At 41.6% G+C, this 18,977-nt stretch overlaps 1 protein-coding gene and 1 pseudogene across 3 annotated transcripts in view; one reads left to right on the top strand and one right to left on the bottom strand.

Moving 5' to 3' along the window:
• The first annotated feature begins 3,792 nt into the window (after positions 1 to 3,792).
• The window catches only part of ulk1b (unc-51 like autophagy activating kinase 1), a 29,811-nt gene continuing 14,626 nt past the window's right edge, over positions 3,793 to 18,977 (top strand). For 2 of the 3 annotated variants that reach the window (XM_054744880.2, XM_015976963.3), the window contains exons 1-9: positions 3,793 to 4,453; positions 5,097 to 5,189; positions 7,289 to 7,330; positions 9,390 to 9,422; positions 10,481 to 10,517; positions 13,668 to 13,841; positions 15,411 to 15,484; positions 15,694 to 15,795; positions 18,524 to 18,582. In XM_054744880.2, coding sequence (XP_054600855.2) covers positions 4,364 to 4,453; positions 5,097 to 5,189; positions 7,289 to 7,330; positions 9,390 to 9,422; positions 10,481 to 10,517; positions 13,668 to 13,841; positions 15,411 to 15,484; positions 15,694 to 15,795; positions 18,524 to 18,582 — 704 coding nt within the window. In that variant the 5' untranslated portion in view covers positions 3,793 to 4,363. The other variant, XM_070552750.1, reaches the window with a different exon arrangement.
• On the bottom strand, positions 15,826 to 16,437 carry LOC139070472 (histone H4-like; annotated as a pseudogene).

Raw genomic sequence — 18,977 nt, 5'->3', positions numbered from 1 at the left:
CTTCACTATAGCGACTTTTTATGCCTGTCATCGACTAGTCGCTGTCACATGATAATTACTGGCAAGATGCAGGCCCCGGAAAAGACAGCAGCATGCTGTCAGCAGGTGACAAGCTCCTGCGCTCGGGGGGGGGGGGGGGGGGGGGGGGGGGGGGAACGCGCAACGCGCTCTGCCAGAGCGTCGGTACTGACACGCGATCGTTCATGTCGGTTCATTTCCTTTAATGTTTTCTGTCTTTTATTTGCGCCTGATGTGTTTCGCTGCTGTGGAGCAGGGCACATCACCTTGTCCTCCGATGCACCGATCACTGATGCGGCTGCCAAGCAGGGAGCGCTCCGCTGTTTTTGCGGTCGGTAGATCTGCCTACTGAGCACGGCCACAGTAACAATCAGGTGTTGCCAAATTATTTAACACGCAATCGTTCATGTTGGTTCATTTCCTTTGATGTTTTCTGTCTTTTATTTGCATCTGATGCGTTTTGCTGTGGAGCGGGGCGCATCAACTTATCATCCGGTGACACACCGATCACTGATGGGGCCGGCAAGCAGCGAGCACTCCGCTGTTTTTGCGGTCGGTAGATCTTTTAGAACTGCAGTTCAAAGGTAACTCATAAGGTGAATATATATGAACCCAGGTAGCAGTTTCTCTTTAGGATTGAGAGGAGATGCAGGAAGATAATAAACAGACAGGACAGAAAAATAGTCAAAATAAAAACAAGTTAGTTTTTGTACCTGGTGGTTGCAACAAACAGACACCATTGAAGGTAATCAGAAGTGAGGAATAGAAAATGAAATAATTATTTTAATGTTTAGAGCAGCAGGAACTCCGAGAGGCTGCAGGCGCATCAGTGAGTTTGCGGCTGCTGTGCAGGGGGAGGGGGGAGATGGCTGAAGCAGAAACTACCGTTGTTAAAAGAAATGTGTTTAACTATGAAAATGTGGGCTCAATATTAATTGTCAAAAACTCCAACGAACCATTAGTTCATTTTGCTCAAATAGAAATAGAGGCCTGCCTCTAATACTGGCCCTCCTTCAAATAAAGGCCTGGAGCTTGATGAGCTTGAGTCAAATACAGGCCCGGGCCTGTATTAGAGGATTTACGGTATCCTCTTGATTGAGCTCCATTATGTCAGTCTCGGTCCAATTGTATGTTTGATGTTGATGTGAGTTTTTCCTTTTTGATGGTAGCCTTTGCACATTTGTCAAGTCAAAATTGCATGCAGATGACATCACTGAACAGCTTGCCTATTTGCAGTAGTCCCTCTTGTTGGTTATCATTTTTGTCATTGGTGTTCAGATCATCCATGTAAAAAAGGTGGTTGATCTTCTTACCTTGAACCTCATATCCATGTTCACTGTTGTTAGCATGGTGCTGAGTGGGGCTAGACACAGACAGAAAAGGATAGGTGATAGTGAGTCTCCTTGAAAGATACCACACCTCACTTTTATTGGTCTTGTCTTGATAGATCCTTCCTCATAAGTGAGCATCATAGTGGTCCTCCATGATTCCATACTTGTCTTCATGAAGGTGATGAGAGTTGATGAGATTCTATGAAGTTCCATTATTTTGATGATCCATGAGCGTGGTACGCTGTCGAAGGCTTTCCTGTAGTCTATCCATGCTGTACTCAGGTTTTTCTTCTTCCCCTTGCTGTCTTCCAGTATCATCTTGTTGATTAGGAGTTGGTCTTTGCTTCCATAACTTCCTCTCTTACAGCCTTTTTGTTCTGGTGGTAGCATGTTATTGTTGTCGAGGAAGGTGTATGATACTTGTGAGGATCTTGTACATCGTTGGTAAGCATGTGATTGGTCTCTGTAGTTCTTAGGGTTTTTTGTGTCATTGTTCTTGGGTAGCAGATATGTTAGACCCTGTGTTAGCCAGATTTGGCTCCTTATTGGTGTTTTAATGTTTTCTGTGTATTGTCTTGCAAGATCTTCATGTATGACTTTGAGATGTTTAAGCCAGAAGTTATTTTGTCTTCTCCAGGTGACTTCCAATTATTTGCTTTCTTTAGTGCCAGTAGTATTTCTGTCTTGCTGATGTTTGTCCACTCCTGTACTGGTCAGCTCTTCAATCTTTCTGCTTCTTCTTTGATCCGTTGTGCTGCCTCATTGTGTTTTTTCTCTTTTTCCCAAACATTGCTCCAGAATTCTTCTACTTTTTCCAGAGATGTACTTTTTCCAGAGATGGTAGTTCTTTGATTTCTATCTGTTTCTTGCCAAGTTCTCTGTAGAACTTCTTTGGGTCAACTTTGAAAACATGGTTGTGTCTGAAGTGTTTACTTCTCTTTTCATATCTTCTGATTCTTTGTGCCTTGGCCTGTATCTGATGTTTGAGCTTTTCTTTTGCTTCCACAATGTCAGTTGTGTCCTGGAAGTTATACCTCTTCTTCATTTGCCTCTCTTTTCTTTTTTATTAGTATTGTTACCTTTTTCAATTTCTGTGAGTAGAGAGAGATCATTTGGGCTGTTTTCTTTTTCCTTGTTTTTTTTATTTTCTTGGCGCAACTGAAGTCTGTGATTACTGTAGCTGCTGCATAACATATTTCATTAATTGATGTGAGGTCCATTGGTTTAGAATAGTCTTATTTGATGTCTTGTATTGCTCTGTTGGCTAGGCTGATGAGGTTCTTGATATTTTTGTTGCTACATATCTTAGGCAGCTTGTCTTGATTCTCCAGCCCTTAGAGTTTTACTTCCATCCATTTCTGGAGTATGCTGTCTCTGACTTTTTCAAAGTCTGTGTGTTCTTCATATGTTCTGTTGGTACCCTCTTCAGTCACTCCATCTACTTCTTGCTGTTGAGGTTGGTCTTCTTCATTCCTGATTTTATCTTCCTGTTCTTCATGTCTGCCGTCTTCCACTGTGTTTTCATTTTCTTCTACGGTAAGTCTGACCTTTCTCCTAATAGCTTCCACCTCTGCATCTGTAAGTCTTTTCTGTTTGATGATGTCCCTTCTTACATTGGACAGTTTGTTGGGGTCCATGTTGGGTCTTGATGTGGGGTTTGCATTTCTCCATAAAGTAAAGGTTTGTTTAGTGTTGCTCTCTCCTGATGGTCTTAGTTGAGCTGTGATGTACGCTTCCATAAATTGTTTATACTCCTTCCTAGTCAGTTTCTTCCTTTTACATTTGTTTTCATTTGTGGTAAGTTTTACATCATGGGTGGCTGGTTGAAGGATCACTTCAGATAGCTGGTCCACAGATGCCTGAGGGTGGGTGGAGTTTGTTCCAGTAGCACACTTTTCGCCATCAGCCTGGTCCCCTGCTGAATGACGCGCTCCTTGTTGACCTGCACGACTATTAATGCGGTATGGTTTTCTGATTGTTTGACTCATCATAGTGAAATGTTGTCAGAGCCCCATTAGCCGAGACATGACTGGCTTGTCATGCCTACGTTGCCCGTCCTGCACCACGTGGAGGTGGGAGTTGAAATTTGCAGGACTTATTATTATTGTTATTGTTATTATTATTATTATTATTATTATTATTATTATTATTATTATTATTATTATTATTATTATTATTGTTGGTAGTAGTAGTAGTAGTTGTTGTTGTAGAAGTTATATTGGCATTGTAATATCTTATCTTATTTTAAAATTAGCATGTCCAGATTGGGTATGAGCATTATTTAATTTAATTTAATTTAATTTTATATTATATTATTTTATTTTATTTTATTTTATTTTATTTTATTTTATTTTATTTTGTTTTATTTTATTTTATTTTATTTATATGATGTCATTTCCTTGCTGTAAAAAAAAGTACGTCAAACGAACCGCGTTCTGTAACTGTACTGCGCATGCGTGTTTTGTACCTGGAGAGCCCAGAGTCTGCTTTGTTGTCAGCATCGCTACTGTGAGTAGCGGCGAGTTAGCTGCTATTCCAAGACATTTTACGGAATTTTCACGTGGCTCATAGGATAGAAAACGCTGTGAACTTCGTTTACAATCATCACTTCTACCATTTTTGTCGGTTGGACGTTACAGACGACAGAAGTCTGGACCTCTTGTATACAAACACAACGCTGCAAGCTGTTTTTTAAGGTGGTACTTCGGAGAGGAGCCAGACTCCTGCGATTGCTGTTTGCAAGTTTGGCTAACTTCGTCTTGGCCGCTTTGTTAGAGATGGAATTATCCATACAACACTTTTAGGAGTTAAACTCCAAAACGTAACCGTAGGAACATGAGAGAAGAGGACAGTTTGATGTTGGGAAGCCAGTTGATGGCAAGTGAAAGAGGGGGTGAACGTCCCTTCTGCTGCCCCCACTTGACGGAGGAGAAAGGACTAACCGAGCAGCAGGGTGGCCTAAGGCCTCCTTGTCATCTGTTCAGGTCCTAGTGGAACAAACACAGACTATCGACATGGAGACGGTGGGGAAATTTGAGTTTAGTCGGAAGGACTTGATAGGACATGGCGCATTTGCTGTCGTGTTCAAAGGAAGACACCGAGAGGTGATTGTTTACATTGCATGACCTCACACACAATCTCAAGATCATTTAAAAATTACAACGGCATTTTAAACCATTTGGTTTGGTTGTTACAAAATATGTACGTTTTACTGTTTGATCTGAAACGTTTGTTGTCATCGTACGACCTTAAGAGGCCTGAGAGCACACGTTTCCTGAAAAAAACGACAACCAACAATTACAAATACAGTTAGATGTTTCTGTAGTAAAACATGTTCTAAATGCATGGATCGTTATTATCCTGCGACTGTCTTTGTTCTCCGTGACTGTGCTGTTATGGAGTTGGTTTTATTCTAACGTAGGCAGCAGACTCGTATTGTTTCCCCCTAAGCTCGACACCGAAGCCATTAAATAGACATGTTGAAACATGTACTGTACTCGGATTAAAACAATATAAACCATTAAAGCTTCAGTGTAATGCACCTCCTTAGTCATATATGCCAAATGTTGCACGAAAAGGCAGTGGCATCACATTATATTCTCTGAATAATTATTACAAAGTAAATATCACCAGCATTTCTGCATAATTTTGACATTTTCGGTCAAGTGACAGTTTAATAGCCAAGTAAAGACACAACTGTGCAATGCATTCAGAAAATGATGTCTCCATCCTTAAATTTGCTTTTAGAAACATGACTGGGAGGTGGCGGTTAAATGTATAAACAAGAAGAACTTGGCGAAATCTCAGACACTTTTGGGGAAAGAGATCAAAATATTGAAGGTGAGTGCAAGAAAACTGTATGGTGGATGGTTAAAGTGTGGTATTACATAGAGCTGTGCATTTAATCAGTTCCATCTCCAAACAATCACAAAATAATCTTCGTACTGTGTTGGTTATTCAATTTGATTTTCTTTAGCTCTTCGTTGTACACAGAGTGATAAGGGTTTGTTGTTACCTTTGCTGAGTTTACACCGTGGACCACTCATGGGACAGGGTGATCAGCAGAGAAGGCGCAGACGGCAGAGGGCGATATCGTCCGCCGCTGCCTGCAGATAAAAGAAAGTGACACCACCAACATCCGGCGGTTTGTTCTGACGAAGGCGTCAGTAAACGTCGAAACATGTCAGCAAAGGTAACAACAAACCCTTATCACTCTGTGTACAACAAAAAACTAAAGAAAATAAAATCACAAAATAATGTAATTGTAAAGAAAACAAATTGGCTTTACATTTTGCTTTGTGTCCATGCTGTGGAATGGGGACATTCCATGCCTTCTGAAGGCCAAAGATGGCAAAACGAGGGCAAAACAAACCACAGGTGTATGACACAATTATCACCTCCACACAAACGTTGTGTGGCAGCCTGCGATATTTTTAAATGCAACTTTATTTTCAAGCCTCTAAAAAGACCAAAATATTTGAATGTTTACTCACTTCCTGCGTGGACATCTGGACTTCTGCAGCAGCTCTTCTCCACTTTTATAGCAGGTTTTGCTCATATCCTCACCAGAACTAGCAGTTGAATTTGTTTGTTTCTTCATATTTTAAACTAATATCTGAATGTTGCAAGAATATTTACTTGAAATAATCTCATTATAAATAGATCTGTACATTTTTAAAGGAGCCTATGTTCGTTTTAGTGTGATTAAGAATAATTTTAATCACCTCTAAACAGTCTTCTAAAAATGTTAACTCCAGTGTTGAAACTCCATTAATAATCTTGGTAAATATCTTTGGTGTGTTCTTACTGTGTTCAGTTTCTAATTCCATTTTTGGTGAACACAGGAAAGGTTTTTTCTTTACCTGCTGACATGTAGGGTGTAGCATTTCACATTCTGAGAGATTTTAGACTTTGAGGACATCTTAAAATGTCCACCAACAAAACCATACACAACAGTTAGAAACAGACTAGTGTACCCAAAAGACAAGATACCAGCTGGACATAAATGTGGAGTCGTTAACGAAATCCCATGCAAACTCTGCAATAAAACATACATAGGAGAAACCGGACGCCAACTCAACACACAAACAATAGAACACAGAAAGGAGTGCGAGAGAGAAACAAGTCAAAGACACACAAGAGCAGCAAAACATGAAGCAGAAAGCACAATAAAGAAGTCAGCCGTACAGATCACTGCACAAGAGAAAACCATATAATGGACTGGGACAACACAAGGATCATAAACACCGAACAACAGAAATACAAAAGATGGATAAAAGAAGCTATAGAGATAAGGAGACGTGGATGTGGGACCATGAACAGAGACGATGGAGTTTACTCATTGGATCGCGCATGGGACTGCATCGTCGGAGAGGGGAGATCGGGCAGCAGAGAGAGACAACGTCCTCTGCTGCCGGCAGATAAACGGAGAAGGAAGTGACGCCACCATCAGCATCAGCTCTGAGGATGTTTTGCAGCCGCAAACGAAATGTTAGCAGGGATTTTAAGATGTCCTCAAAGTCTAAAATCTCTCAGAATGTGAATTGCTATACCCTACATGTCAGCAGGTAAAGAAAAACCTTTCCTGTGTTTTAAAAAGAACCAAAAATGGAATCTTGGTAAATGTTCATGATTTTAATATTGACCAAATAAAACATTATTATTATGTAGTTCCATATTTGAGCGGGCCTAGTTTTCCAACATTTGATGTTGTAGAGCTTTTAGTATCTAGAATTAGCCTTAGTGAAGTTTTATGGCTTGTTATCTTGACATGTTTGTTTAGCGGAACATAATTATGTCGAAGTGAAAGATTGACGTGTCTCCTACGTTGTACAAAGAGTTCTGATCGCCCATATTTAGTACAAAGTCTATCAGGTAAAAAGGATGGATGCATCTTACACATAATTATTCTAATAATTATTTTTCTTTAATTTTTGCAGGAGCTCAAGCATGAGAACATTGTTGCTCTACTGGATTTTCAGGTGTGTGGTACTTCAGTCAAACATAACATGTAAAAGGCTTCAGTTTTTATTTTTTTTAACTCCGATTACTGGTGCTTGTGTTTCTGTGCAGGTTATGTGTCGAACATAAATGTCTCACTAATGCAGTTTGAACAGTCAGGCCTTCTTGTTAAACAAAGACTTGTTAGATTCTTAGATTCTTGTTTACCTTTTCCCCTTCAGTGTACATGCTGTCTTTGTGTCCTTTTGAGCTCAGTCATCACTTCCTGTGTTTACATGCTGTGTGCATTCACTCATCCCTTTTCATTAAGGCCTTCTGGGAAATGTAGTGCACCTATTCTACACATATTCATCAAAAGCTTAGGGCTTTCCTTCTCTTGCAGCTTTAGCTAGCTGTGTAACTACTGGCTGTCCCACTAGCTGCTGCACCTCAGTCACGGCGAGGCTGTTGCCTGTAGCCTAGCTACTGATCTGAAGCTCGCTGTCGCAGCACCTCCAGGGTAGCTGAGACATGATGTCCCTCACGTCCTCGCAAAGTCTTATCTGAACCCAGCAGGTGTTCCTTTGTTTTTGAAGTCCATAATTAACACGCTGCCATCTAGGTGATAAACAGAACATTTTATATTGTTTCACAAACAAAATAAACCAGAGTTTGGGTGAGAGGACGTTTGAAGAATGTTTTGTTTGAGTCGTCTTATCTCTCGGTACAAACCCTAGTGGAGCACTGGTGTTGGCATTTTTCTGCTTGTGCATCTTTTATGGTGGGTGAGTCAGTGAAAAAGCGGTTCTCTCTCTGGGTACGACAGTCCAAGCAGTTCTGTAAGTTTCAGCCATCAATCTATCTAAATAGTTCTGAGAGAAATGGACACCAACCAAACACTGCAATATCAGCAAGCATTATTTTCATTATGTGTCTGAGTTCTGTTTCAAAAGAGTCTTTAAATAAATGTGCAAGATTTCCTCTTACAGGTTTGGATCACGTCTTTGAACAAGAAAGACACCATCAGTGTTTGGAAAAACATGTTAGACAATACCAACATTTTTCATCATCTTCCAATAAAAACCTGAAAATCTCCAGACATGTTGACCAACGTGCCTCTCCTCTAAACTTGTTGCCAATAACTTGTTGCCATAAACTTCCTGAAAACCAAAAACTACAGATTGTTGACAAATTGATTGGAGATCGTGACACAGATACTTTTTTCAATGATCAATAATAGATCGTCTCTGATCTCCGTGGCAGCAACACATTCACAATGTTTAGGTGTATTGATATTTCATTCATTGCAGAGTTGGTAAGAAGTTGCCTAACTCTTTAAAATCTTAGAAATACTCTAGTTGTTGCTTTGAAACGGATCTGCTCAGTGAGCGTTTTTATAAATCTGTAGCGAGAACATCAGCAGAGGTGTGGCACCTACATTTTCTGAGACAGTCTGTAAATTCAGTCTCTGCCTGAACCTCAGTGACTAAACCTAAAGTTAGAAGTCCTGACTCAGCGGAACTAGAGAAAACAGACTGGCCTCTGATCGCTGCATTCAGAGATATACTGAAACGAGGTCAGAGTGAGAGATGGCCGTCATCTGTTACCATGTGATAAGAGGGGGCTCCGCAGTTCAGCAGCTACGTGTTTTTTTTAGTGTTTCCTCCAAAACCTTTGGTGGTTTGCTTAGGGATAGCTAGAACGAAATAATAATTACTGAAATTAAACCTCTACGTTTCTCAAACGTACAGGATGAAGAGTTTTATTGTTTGGTGTTTTTGTGTGTGTGTGTGTGGGGGGGGGGGATTTAGTTTGAGTTTAGACACTTTTCTCTCACTGTATTTACTAATAAAAGTAATGATGGAAACAGCCCTGTCCTTATTCACGTTTCCATTAACTTTAGCTGATGCCAGGTGTTCTGTTTCAGTTGGAAATGACTTAGAAAGATGGAAAAAAGACTTTATTGACTTACTCTTTTCCAGGGTACTATTTTTCCAAAGATCTTGTCTGAAATCATGGTCCAGCTTTATTCACCAACAGCCTGTTTGTCTATGACTAAAGTGTGTTTGTGTGACCCTCTCTCATCCTTTCTCTCTTTAGGAAACCGCTAGCTCCGTGTACCTGGTGATGGAGGTAAGCTCGCTGTGATCTCCTGCTTTGTTTGCTGAGTGCCATATTGTCTCGGCTCTGTCGGGGTCTGAGCTATAATTAGCAAAGCCTTCAGGCATCGAAGCAGTAAATGGTTGCCAGGCGATAATTATATGCTGTTTTTGGTACTATTCACCTGATGAAGAGTGACGGGGAACCATTGTGCATCCTTCCACTGCTTTGTTTAGTGTTTGTATCTGTTGGTAAGGCACACCACGACCTACTACATTTGTTTTCTGTGAGCTTAAAATTGGCTACTGTTGTGTAAACTATCAATCCTTGCAGTGTGGGTCTTTTATTTCCTGTTGCAGTTTGAATAAATGCATGTTGTTTTTGACAGGTTTTCTGGTTAAGTTGATCTATTTGTCATGTCCATTGTAAGAATTTATGGACCATCTGGGCTGTGCGATACGGCTGAAACCTACATATCCTGTTAATGATGTATTTTGTATTGATTGATATAATATGTCCCATGCTGTAGTTCTTTTTGTAAAGCACAGAACAGTTTTGTTACCTGTTTTCCCACTACGTTTTGTTTGCGGCTGCAAACTTCCTCAGGTAACAAAACTGTTCCGTGTTTTAAAAAAAGAACTACAGCATGGAATTGGAAACGCGACACAGCAAGAACACACCTAAGATGATATAATATGTGTTCTGTAAATCAAATAAGTTGTTCATTTAATAAAATCCTTTTTTTTTCTTTTGTGACAAAATCAGAAAAAATGTTATTAAGGTTTTATTATTATTTCTGTCATTTTAAAATGACAAATATCTTAATTCTGCACTTTTGGCTACAGATTCTCTCCCCTGCTGCACGAAAGAGCCTCACTTGTCACGCCTTCCTTTATGTCAGCCCATTCATATTAATACCTGGAATAGGAAGAAGTGTGTAAATCTGTGAACATGTCATTTTTAAACATCTACTGTGTAGCCCTCTTTGAAGCAGAGAGTTAATCTTTGCACACAAGTCCTCTTTTTTCATGTGTCTCCTAATGTTATTCCTTTTTATCTCTCTCCCATCCTGGCTCTCTTTTTGATCTCAGTACTGCAATGGCGGTGATCTCGCTGACTACTTACACTGTAAGTTCATCCACTCCTCACTGATCAGTGCCATGTGCTCAATCCTAGTGAAGTAAAACGCTAAACTTGAAATGTAGTTAAAATTAGTTTTTTTCTGGTGCAGGAAATCATGAATTTTCTTCATCTGTAGCTCAGGTAAAATCCAGTCAAGCTACAGCAAACATATTGTGCTGTTCACGTTCTTTTTTTTGCTTTGGTTTTACCAACAAAAAAATAAATAAAAAATCCTCGAATGGAGACCAACTTGGCCTTTCCACCAGATGCACAGTATGCTGCAATTAGCCGTTGTTATAGCAAACGTGTGCTTACACCAGCAGCGATCTGGCTTGTTTTAGACACATCCCAGAAGCGTAGTTGTGCAGCGCTCTGCTGTATTTACGTTTTGAGTCTATTTTTGGGCGCTACGCTTCCAGAACGCATCAAGCTGAGAAGTTCAGATTGGACCAGGAAGTCAAACACAGTTTAGAGCATCTAAAAAGCAGTTTAAAGTATCTAAAAACTTTCTAAATAAAATACACATACTGCTTTACTGTTGCTTTTCTAGTAAAATAAAATAGATAATTAGTCTGTCGGAAAAGCGTAGAATGCCTTCTCTAGGTCCTGCCCCAAGTGGAGGAGTTTAGTTTTGGTCACCAGTGAGGGAAAGTTGGAGTGCGATATTGATGGGCAGATTGGTGCTGCGTCTGCAGTGATGCAGGCATTGTACTGGTCAATCTACTTTTCTTCCCTAATCTATAATCACGAGCTTTGGGTAGTGACTGAAAGAATGAGATCGCAGATACAAGCGTGCTGAAATGAGTTGCCTCCACAAGGTGTCTGGACTCTCCCTTACGCCAGGGACACACCGGCCGCCGAAGCGCCGGGAGGCGGAGCGCTCACGAAATTCGGCCGCTGCTCGCTGCTCCTCAGTTCAGACCAGATGCTTGTTTCTCCGCTCCAGTTGAGGCGCGCCTCGGCTCAGCTGTAGTTTTTCTTTTAACTACTTGGTGTCCTCCATTTCCTCTCTGCCTTTTCTCTGCTCTTTTCCTCTACACCCCCCTCCCCCTTGCTGTTTGTGTGTGTTTGCCCGCGTCTGTATGAACCTATGGTGTGAACCAGTTGTTAATAGCTGGCCTATGACTTTCTGCCTCTGTCCTGTTTGCTCCGTTTGAAAGACACCCAAAACCACACCCCCTTCACATGGTCACGCACGCACACAAGTTTGCTGTGTGTGTATGTGCGTGTGTTCGTGTGGTTTTTATGCAGTGTCTGTTTACGAACACATTTGACTATCGGGGAAATTTATTTTGAAATGCTTTATTTTGTTACATTTACCGGCCTGCCTCTTGTCTAGGTGTGACTTCCTACCAGAATTGACATGATTCACCCGCAGCTCGCGAAAAAAATAGAGCAGACGCAAAAACGATCGCTACACAGCGCGGGCTGGAGCGCCGGCGCGCTGCGCTTCGCGGCGCTTCAGCAGTCCATGTGGCCTATAGAATAGGATAACAAGGGCGCCGAATGAAGGCGGCCCCCATTTCGCGGCGCTTCGGCGGCCGGTGTGTTCCCGGCGTTAGAGATAAGGTAAGAAACTCAGTCATTCAGGAGGGGCTTGGAGTAGACCTGCTGCTCAAGTGGAGCAAGTTGAGGTGGCTCAAGCATCTGGTTAGGATGCCTCCTTGATGCCTCCCTGGCGAGGTTTTCTGGGCACGTCCAACTAGAAGGAGACCTAAAGAAAGACCCGTTCGAACTTCGCTTCAGACACCATCTTCATTGTTTATGAAAACTGAGCATTGCAGTGTGTGACGTACGCTACTCAGTGCTGATTGGCTCGGTTAGAATTCTCAGGGGGTGGGGTTATTTGAATAGAGCAGACAGTGAATGGGCGACGGTGGCACAGGAGTTAAGTGCTCGCCCCGTAATCGGAAGGTTGCTGGTTCGAGTCCCGCTCAGTCTGTCGCTGTCGTTGTGTCCTTGGGCAAGACATTTAACCCACGTTGCCTGTTGGTGGTGGTCGGAGGGACCGGTGGCGCCAGTGCTCGGCAGCCTCGCCTCTATCAGTGCGCCCCAGGGCAGCTGTGGCTACATCGTAGCTCATCACCACCACTGTGTGAATGTGTGTGTGAATGGATGAATGACTGATTGTGTTGTAAAGCGCCTTGGGGGGTTCTAGGACTCTAGAAGGCGCTATATCAAATACAGGCCATTTACCATTTACCATTTAGAAGATTTCCCAGACCCAATGCTTCCCATAAGGGAGCATGGGGCTGACTGGGAAGAGGGAAGTCTGGGCCTCTCTGCTTAGACTACTGGCCACCTGACCTGACCCTGGATGAGAGGACGGTCGGGTGAACATCATTACCCGTTGACCCCCTTCGTAGCTGAAGTAAAGAGAACAGAAAAATCCTGCAGACCTTTTTGCACACATGCTGCGATCTTTCTCTTTGCTTGTTATTGCGCTGACTGACAAAGTCACACGTGGTCTTGCTATTTTGTGATTTTGTATCCCTGCAGGATTACCCACGCAGAACACTTTTGCTGCCATTTTGCAACTGAAACGCTCACGGTGGGAAGGGATTTGCTGCCAAGCTTGTGGGAAAAACATGTCTATTATATTAGATGTTGCTAATGCATCTGATGGAAAGGGCTGTTCAGGAGACTAATTTGGAGAAAAACCTCAGCTCTGTGTTTAACAACACTACCTTCACTACCAGGTAGAACAAAAAGATTAATGCAAATGAATGAGGCGAAAAGAGCTATTTTATAATCTGCTTGCCTTACGACCTGTTGTATGTTGTACTTCAATTTAAATGAAGAGTAATGATGTGTGCTTTGACCACGCCAGTCATGTACTTTGAGATTAATCAGCTTGTAAATTTTCTTACTTAGCATGACTACAAATCAGACGCCTGTACGTCTTATATATGGCACCACAGCATCTCCTCTCCCCTAGCGTAGCTGCTGCTTACCACATAGACAGATTTACGGTGGTTCTTTCCTGGTGAAGGAAGGATTTGAAGTTCGCTCAACTTACAGCCATCTTCCTCTGCTCTTCTCATTTTTTTCTTTCTTCTGGGGACCCATGGTCCGGAAGTAGATGGGCGTGACCTAGGCTCCCTATAGGACATAACGATATCAGTTTAGTATTAATGCCCTCTTGTCTATCTGCAGCTAAAAGCACGCTGAGTGAGGATACTATTCGAGTGTTCCTGCAGCAGATCACAGGAGCCATGCGGGTCCTCCAGACCAAAGGGATAATCCACCGAGACCTCAAACCTCAGAACATCCTGCTGTCCTACCCACCTGGGCGCAAGTCTTACTCTAACAACACCTGCATCAAGATAGGTGAGTTTCATCAGATCAGTTTGCTCCATCAGGTTTTTTCTGTGGTTGATTAGTTATGGATTCACAGCTCTTGGAGAATGTTCATTAGGCTGTAAGGTTGGGCGATATATAAACATTTTCCAAGCCATATTCTTCTTTCCAAAAAATAACAATGGCCGACTTGTTCGTGCAGGTGAAATTTAGACCAGTCACAGTCGTTCTTACTCAGTTTGCAGAAGCAGATCTCCAGGGAGATCTGATGTTTTTCAAATTTCTTTTGCTGCTCATACTGAACCGCAGCTGACTTGAGCTACACACATGAGAATAAGGAAAGGTCCTTCTGACCGCCATTGTCAATAGTTGATCATTTTCCCTCAGCATTGGGGACAACCCTTCACCTGTTGGATCAGATGTCAGTCAAAAGCTTGAAGTTAATGTGAGAATGCTAACAGAGGTTATGGTGAGAATTAAGAGACGCACCTGAAGAGAACTTTGAATGTTTTCAGCGGTATATTATGTTGGATTGTGCACCTAAGACTTGTTGAGGATTAACTATTTTATTGGAGGACTTTTATCGGACCCTTGTGGATGTAAAAAGATGGTTTTTGTTTGAGAGGACTCTCTTCTTTCAATGATAAGAGGCTTAGTTTGAACGCTGAGTTAGAAATTATTTTGAATTTCTGAGCAGTTGACAGTTATAGATGCTTGTGGTTGTAAATGACTGGAATCACACAAATCCCAGCTTTCTAAGACTGAGTATGTACAGAGTGTTGCAAAAACACTGATTTGATGTAGAAGTTTGTAACGTCCCCTCCACGAGACAAATTCTTAGGCTTAAAACATATTGTAAAACCGATCAGCGAAGGGCTCAGCCTTTCGCCAATGGTCCATGAGTCCATCCAATCGCCCAACCTTAACTTGTTTATTTTATTATTGTTATTATAAAAATACAAATACATGATATAAATGGCTGAAACTCTGTAAGGAAAAGTACAGCATGGTTGTTGGGAGACAAGTCCTGTTTTTTTCCACAGAGTTCAGGGTTTATGATGTCATCTCCTTACATCTCGTTCATCATCATAACTATAAGATACAAGCCGGTCGTGGTTGTCTGTCAGACGGGGTTTTTTGCTGCTATGACCTTTAGTTCTGTGGCTCATTCTGCTCCTCCCATCTCCTGTTGCAGCAGCAGTTACGTCTCGGCTGTGTGAGGCAACTCTCACACTGTTGAAACCGATGCAGGGATGTTTAAAACGATTTCTAACTTGTTTACTTCTTTAGAAATAAACATGTCATTCATACAGCTGTTAACTCAAAACTTGTTACAGTTTTTTATACAGACGTGAGAGTTATTAAACCATGCCCCTAAGACAAAGAAAACTTCCAAAGTGTGTTTTATTTTCTCCACCTGTCATCATAATGAAAATACCACTATCTTTTTATTGCTGGATTACTGTAATGTAGCTTTTATTTGTTTTAGATATGAGTGTTCAGCTTTTTCTTTGGGAAGTTATTTTCCATCTACTTTTTTATTACTGTTCACCTTCAGTTCATCCCGCTCATCTTATCTGCCTTTTATTTTCCCTGCAGCGGACTTCGGCTTCGCCAGGCATCTGCAGAACAACATGATGGCTGCTACACTCTGCGGGTCCCCCATGTACATGGTAAACTCAATTAGTAGGACTTTAGTTGAACAGAAAAAAGTCCATAATCATTCACAAATAATACAACTCACTGATTGTCTTTTCTATGTGAAAAAGCCAATTTCTTCATGTTTATTGTTAAATTTTTATTATTTAAAATCAATCTGAACACTAGTAACAGCTGACATATGATGTAATTAGTTATATTTTACACTAATCGTTGCCAACAGGCTCCTGAAGTCATCATGTCCCAGAACTATGATGCCAAGGCTGACTTGTGGAGTATAGGAACCATTGTGTTTCAGTGCCTGACTGGAAAAGCTCCTTTTCAGGTAAACACCATAATAACACAAACATTTAAAGTTAAAGTCCCATTAGTTGTCACACACACAGGTGTGTGTGCGAAATTTGTTCTCCGCATTTGACCCATCCCCTGGGGGAGCGTTGAGCTGCAGACACAGCCGCGCCCGGGAACCATTTGGTGGTTTAACCCCCCAATCCATCCCCCTTAATGCTGAGTGTCAAGCAGGGAGGCATAGGGTCCCATTTTTTCAAAGTCTTTGGTATGACCCGACCAGGAGTCGAACCCTGATCTCCCAGTCTCAGGGCGGACACTCTACCACTAGGCCACTGAACTCTCTTGTTTCAGTGTCATAAAGTCATTTAACCTCCGAATCCGTAGAGTGTACGTCCCTGTCTCTTCAGAGCATAAACCACATCCATTACGGTCACAGTCTTCCTTTTGGCATGGTCGGTGTAGGTGACTGCGTCACGGATAACATTCTCTAAGAACACTTTCAACACTCCGCGAGTCTCCTCGTAGATTAGACCGGAGATACGCTTGACTCCACCACGGCGAGCCAGACGTCGGAAGGCAGGCTTAGTGATTCCCTAGATGTTATCACGGAGAACTTTACGGTGACGCTTGGCACCTCCTTTCCGAGTCCTTTGCCTCCCTTGCCTCTTCCAGACATGCTGATCAGTGACTGATCAGTTTATTGAACAAATGGGCATAAACATTCAATTTAAATAGGTTTGTATTTAGTAGGGGTGCCCAGATCCGGTCACGTTATCGCAAATCGGTTCCTGTCGCGTGGTTTCAGCCACGATTGGTCATTACTTCCCAATCCAAACTCGGATACAGGATTCAAATTACAGGAGAGCTATGGGGAACCTGGTTCTCCTGAAATGTTGTCGGGCTCCCGTGAAGCCCTCAACTTACACATGCAGAAAAGACCCACAAAAGATGCTGTTTCTACCTGTATTACATCATTTATTTGGACTCTCGGTATGGCGGGGATTCTTTTGAGCAGACAGCTGCAGAGCGCTGATTGTTGACGTGCTCCAGACAGCTGCGTCCTGCGCACGGCCACAGTAACTTTCTCAAAGTGGCTACACCCAAAATATATAATTAACAGGCGATCGTTCGTGTTCGCTCATATTCTCTGGTACTTTCTGTTTTTATTCGTGTCTGAAGCGCTCCACTGCAGTGAAGCTCATCACCCGTGCTCCAGTGACCGCACCCCGCTATGTTTGCGGTCGGTTGATCCCTTTGATCTGCTTAGTTGAAATGTAACTTGTGAGGTGAAAAACTAGAAAGTTAGGCAGCGTTTTTTTTTTCTTGAGGACTGAGAAAAGAGGCAGGAAGATCAGAGACAGACACGACAGGAAAACAGGGAAAACAAAAGAAAACTGAACAAAGTTGTTGAAAAATAAAATGTAGGTAGATTTATCTTACTACACGTTTTATCTTTATAAAGCAATTAATTATCAGCATGTAATATTTATATATTTGATACAGTTCACATCACCTTCAAAACTCAGTCCCACACTCAGGGTCGTATCAAGGAATTGGCCCCTGCCAGGTATTTTAATTTGAGGTGTTATTTGTTTTTATATTAGACTTTTTTATATTTGCACTTAAGTCCAAAAGTGAAGAATTTATGTTTTTTATTACCTCACAGAAGTTTGTTAAACATTAATATAATGTTTATTAAATAAAAATTACGGAACATCCTCGATCCATTTCTTCGCTTTCTTTATTCTTTTTTTAATTTATTGAAAGTATTGGATCGGGACATTCTCAAAATCAAATGACTCGGACTCGTGGGCAAAAAAATCTGATCGGGACATCCCTCGTATTTAGTATTTTTCTACTCTGGCCTACATAACTCCACGTTTGTTTCAATATACAGTTATTTTGTTGAGTTGATTACCAAGCCCCTCTTTATTTATCTCCATAACTGCAAGTTTTCAAGTCTTGTTTAAATGTCTTGCAGCAGCAGCAGAACAAAACAAGATCTGCAACTTGGCAAAATTATTCCGTTCCTTTTGCATCCTCACATCTAGACTGCTCATTGTTCAAAGATTTACCCCAAAATTAAAACATTTATCCTACAATCTCTCAGCCACAGGAGAAAAACACCTGCTAAGATCATCAAATTATTTTGCTGTTTATGTGTCAGAATCAGATAAAGACAGGTAAATGTGGAATAGAAAACCCCTGTGATGCCTTTTCCAGCAGAAGTGTTTCTCTTTCGCTAATGGCTGCTTTGTCCCGGTCCAGCAGAAGTTCCCATCAGGGGTCACTTAACCTGGGGTAAGAATGGTTAATGGTCAGGAACATGGAAGCAGCATACTTGCTTCGTTTTATTCTGATCACGTTTTTATTGTCACTTCATTGTTTGCTTGTGGAGTAAAAGATAAGATTAACCCCAATGGAACACCTGATGTCATCAACACATTCTTTTGTCTCCTGATCTGGTTCAGCAGTATTTTTTAAATCATCTTAAATGTGACTCCATCCAGGTGTGAAATGAGATATTTATTCAAAACACAAACAAGTAGAGTGTTTTGAGACTATGGAAAAGATGTGCTAAACACCGATAGATTACAATGTTTTTTAACCTGTGTGTGTGTGTGTGTGTGTGTGTGTGTGTGTGTGTGTGTGTGTGTGTGTGTGTGTGTGTGTGTGTGTGTGTGTGTGTGCGTGCGCGCGCGTGCGTGTGCGTGTGTGTGTGTGTGTGTGCGCGCGCGCGCGCTTTCTACTTTTATCTTCAGGCCAGCAGCCCTCAGGACCTCCGGATGTTTTATGAGAAAAACAAGAATCTCAGCCCAAAGTAAGCTTTCAGATCTGATTCTGTATTGAGTAAAAATATCCGAGTTCTTCTGTTGCTTGGAGTCCTCTCAGTTCAAGATGGCCGCCACAGCTAATCCACCTTAGAAAACATAAACGATGGTTAGAACTCTATCAGGTTTACAGAGTAAAGTGAAAAGTCTTAAAAAATCCCAGATTTTCATCCAGGCGTCTAAAATTTTATTAGGTCAAGTCTTAATTTTTAAGTTGTTTAATCCCGGGAAGCGTTCACCATTTAAAATAATAAAACTCAGTTATCTGGTGTCTGCCTTTTTCTGAGGGGCTGTGTTGGTGTGTTATGAATAAAGTCTCCTGATAACTGCAGGCTATGAACACTCAGTTCACATGGAGCACAGAGAGTTTGTAGCTTGTTTGCTG

This window comes from Nothobranchius furzeri, chromosome 6, assembly GCF_043380555.1.
Source record: "Nothobranchius furzeri strain GRZ-AD chromosome 6, NfurGRZ-RIMD1, whole genome shotgun sequence".
NCBI lineage: Eukaryota > Metazoa > Chordata > Actinopteri > Cyprinodontiformes > Nothobranchiidae > Nothobranchius > Nothobranchius furzeri.
This window is presented reverse-complemented; position numbering and strand designations above follow the sequence as displayed.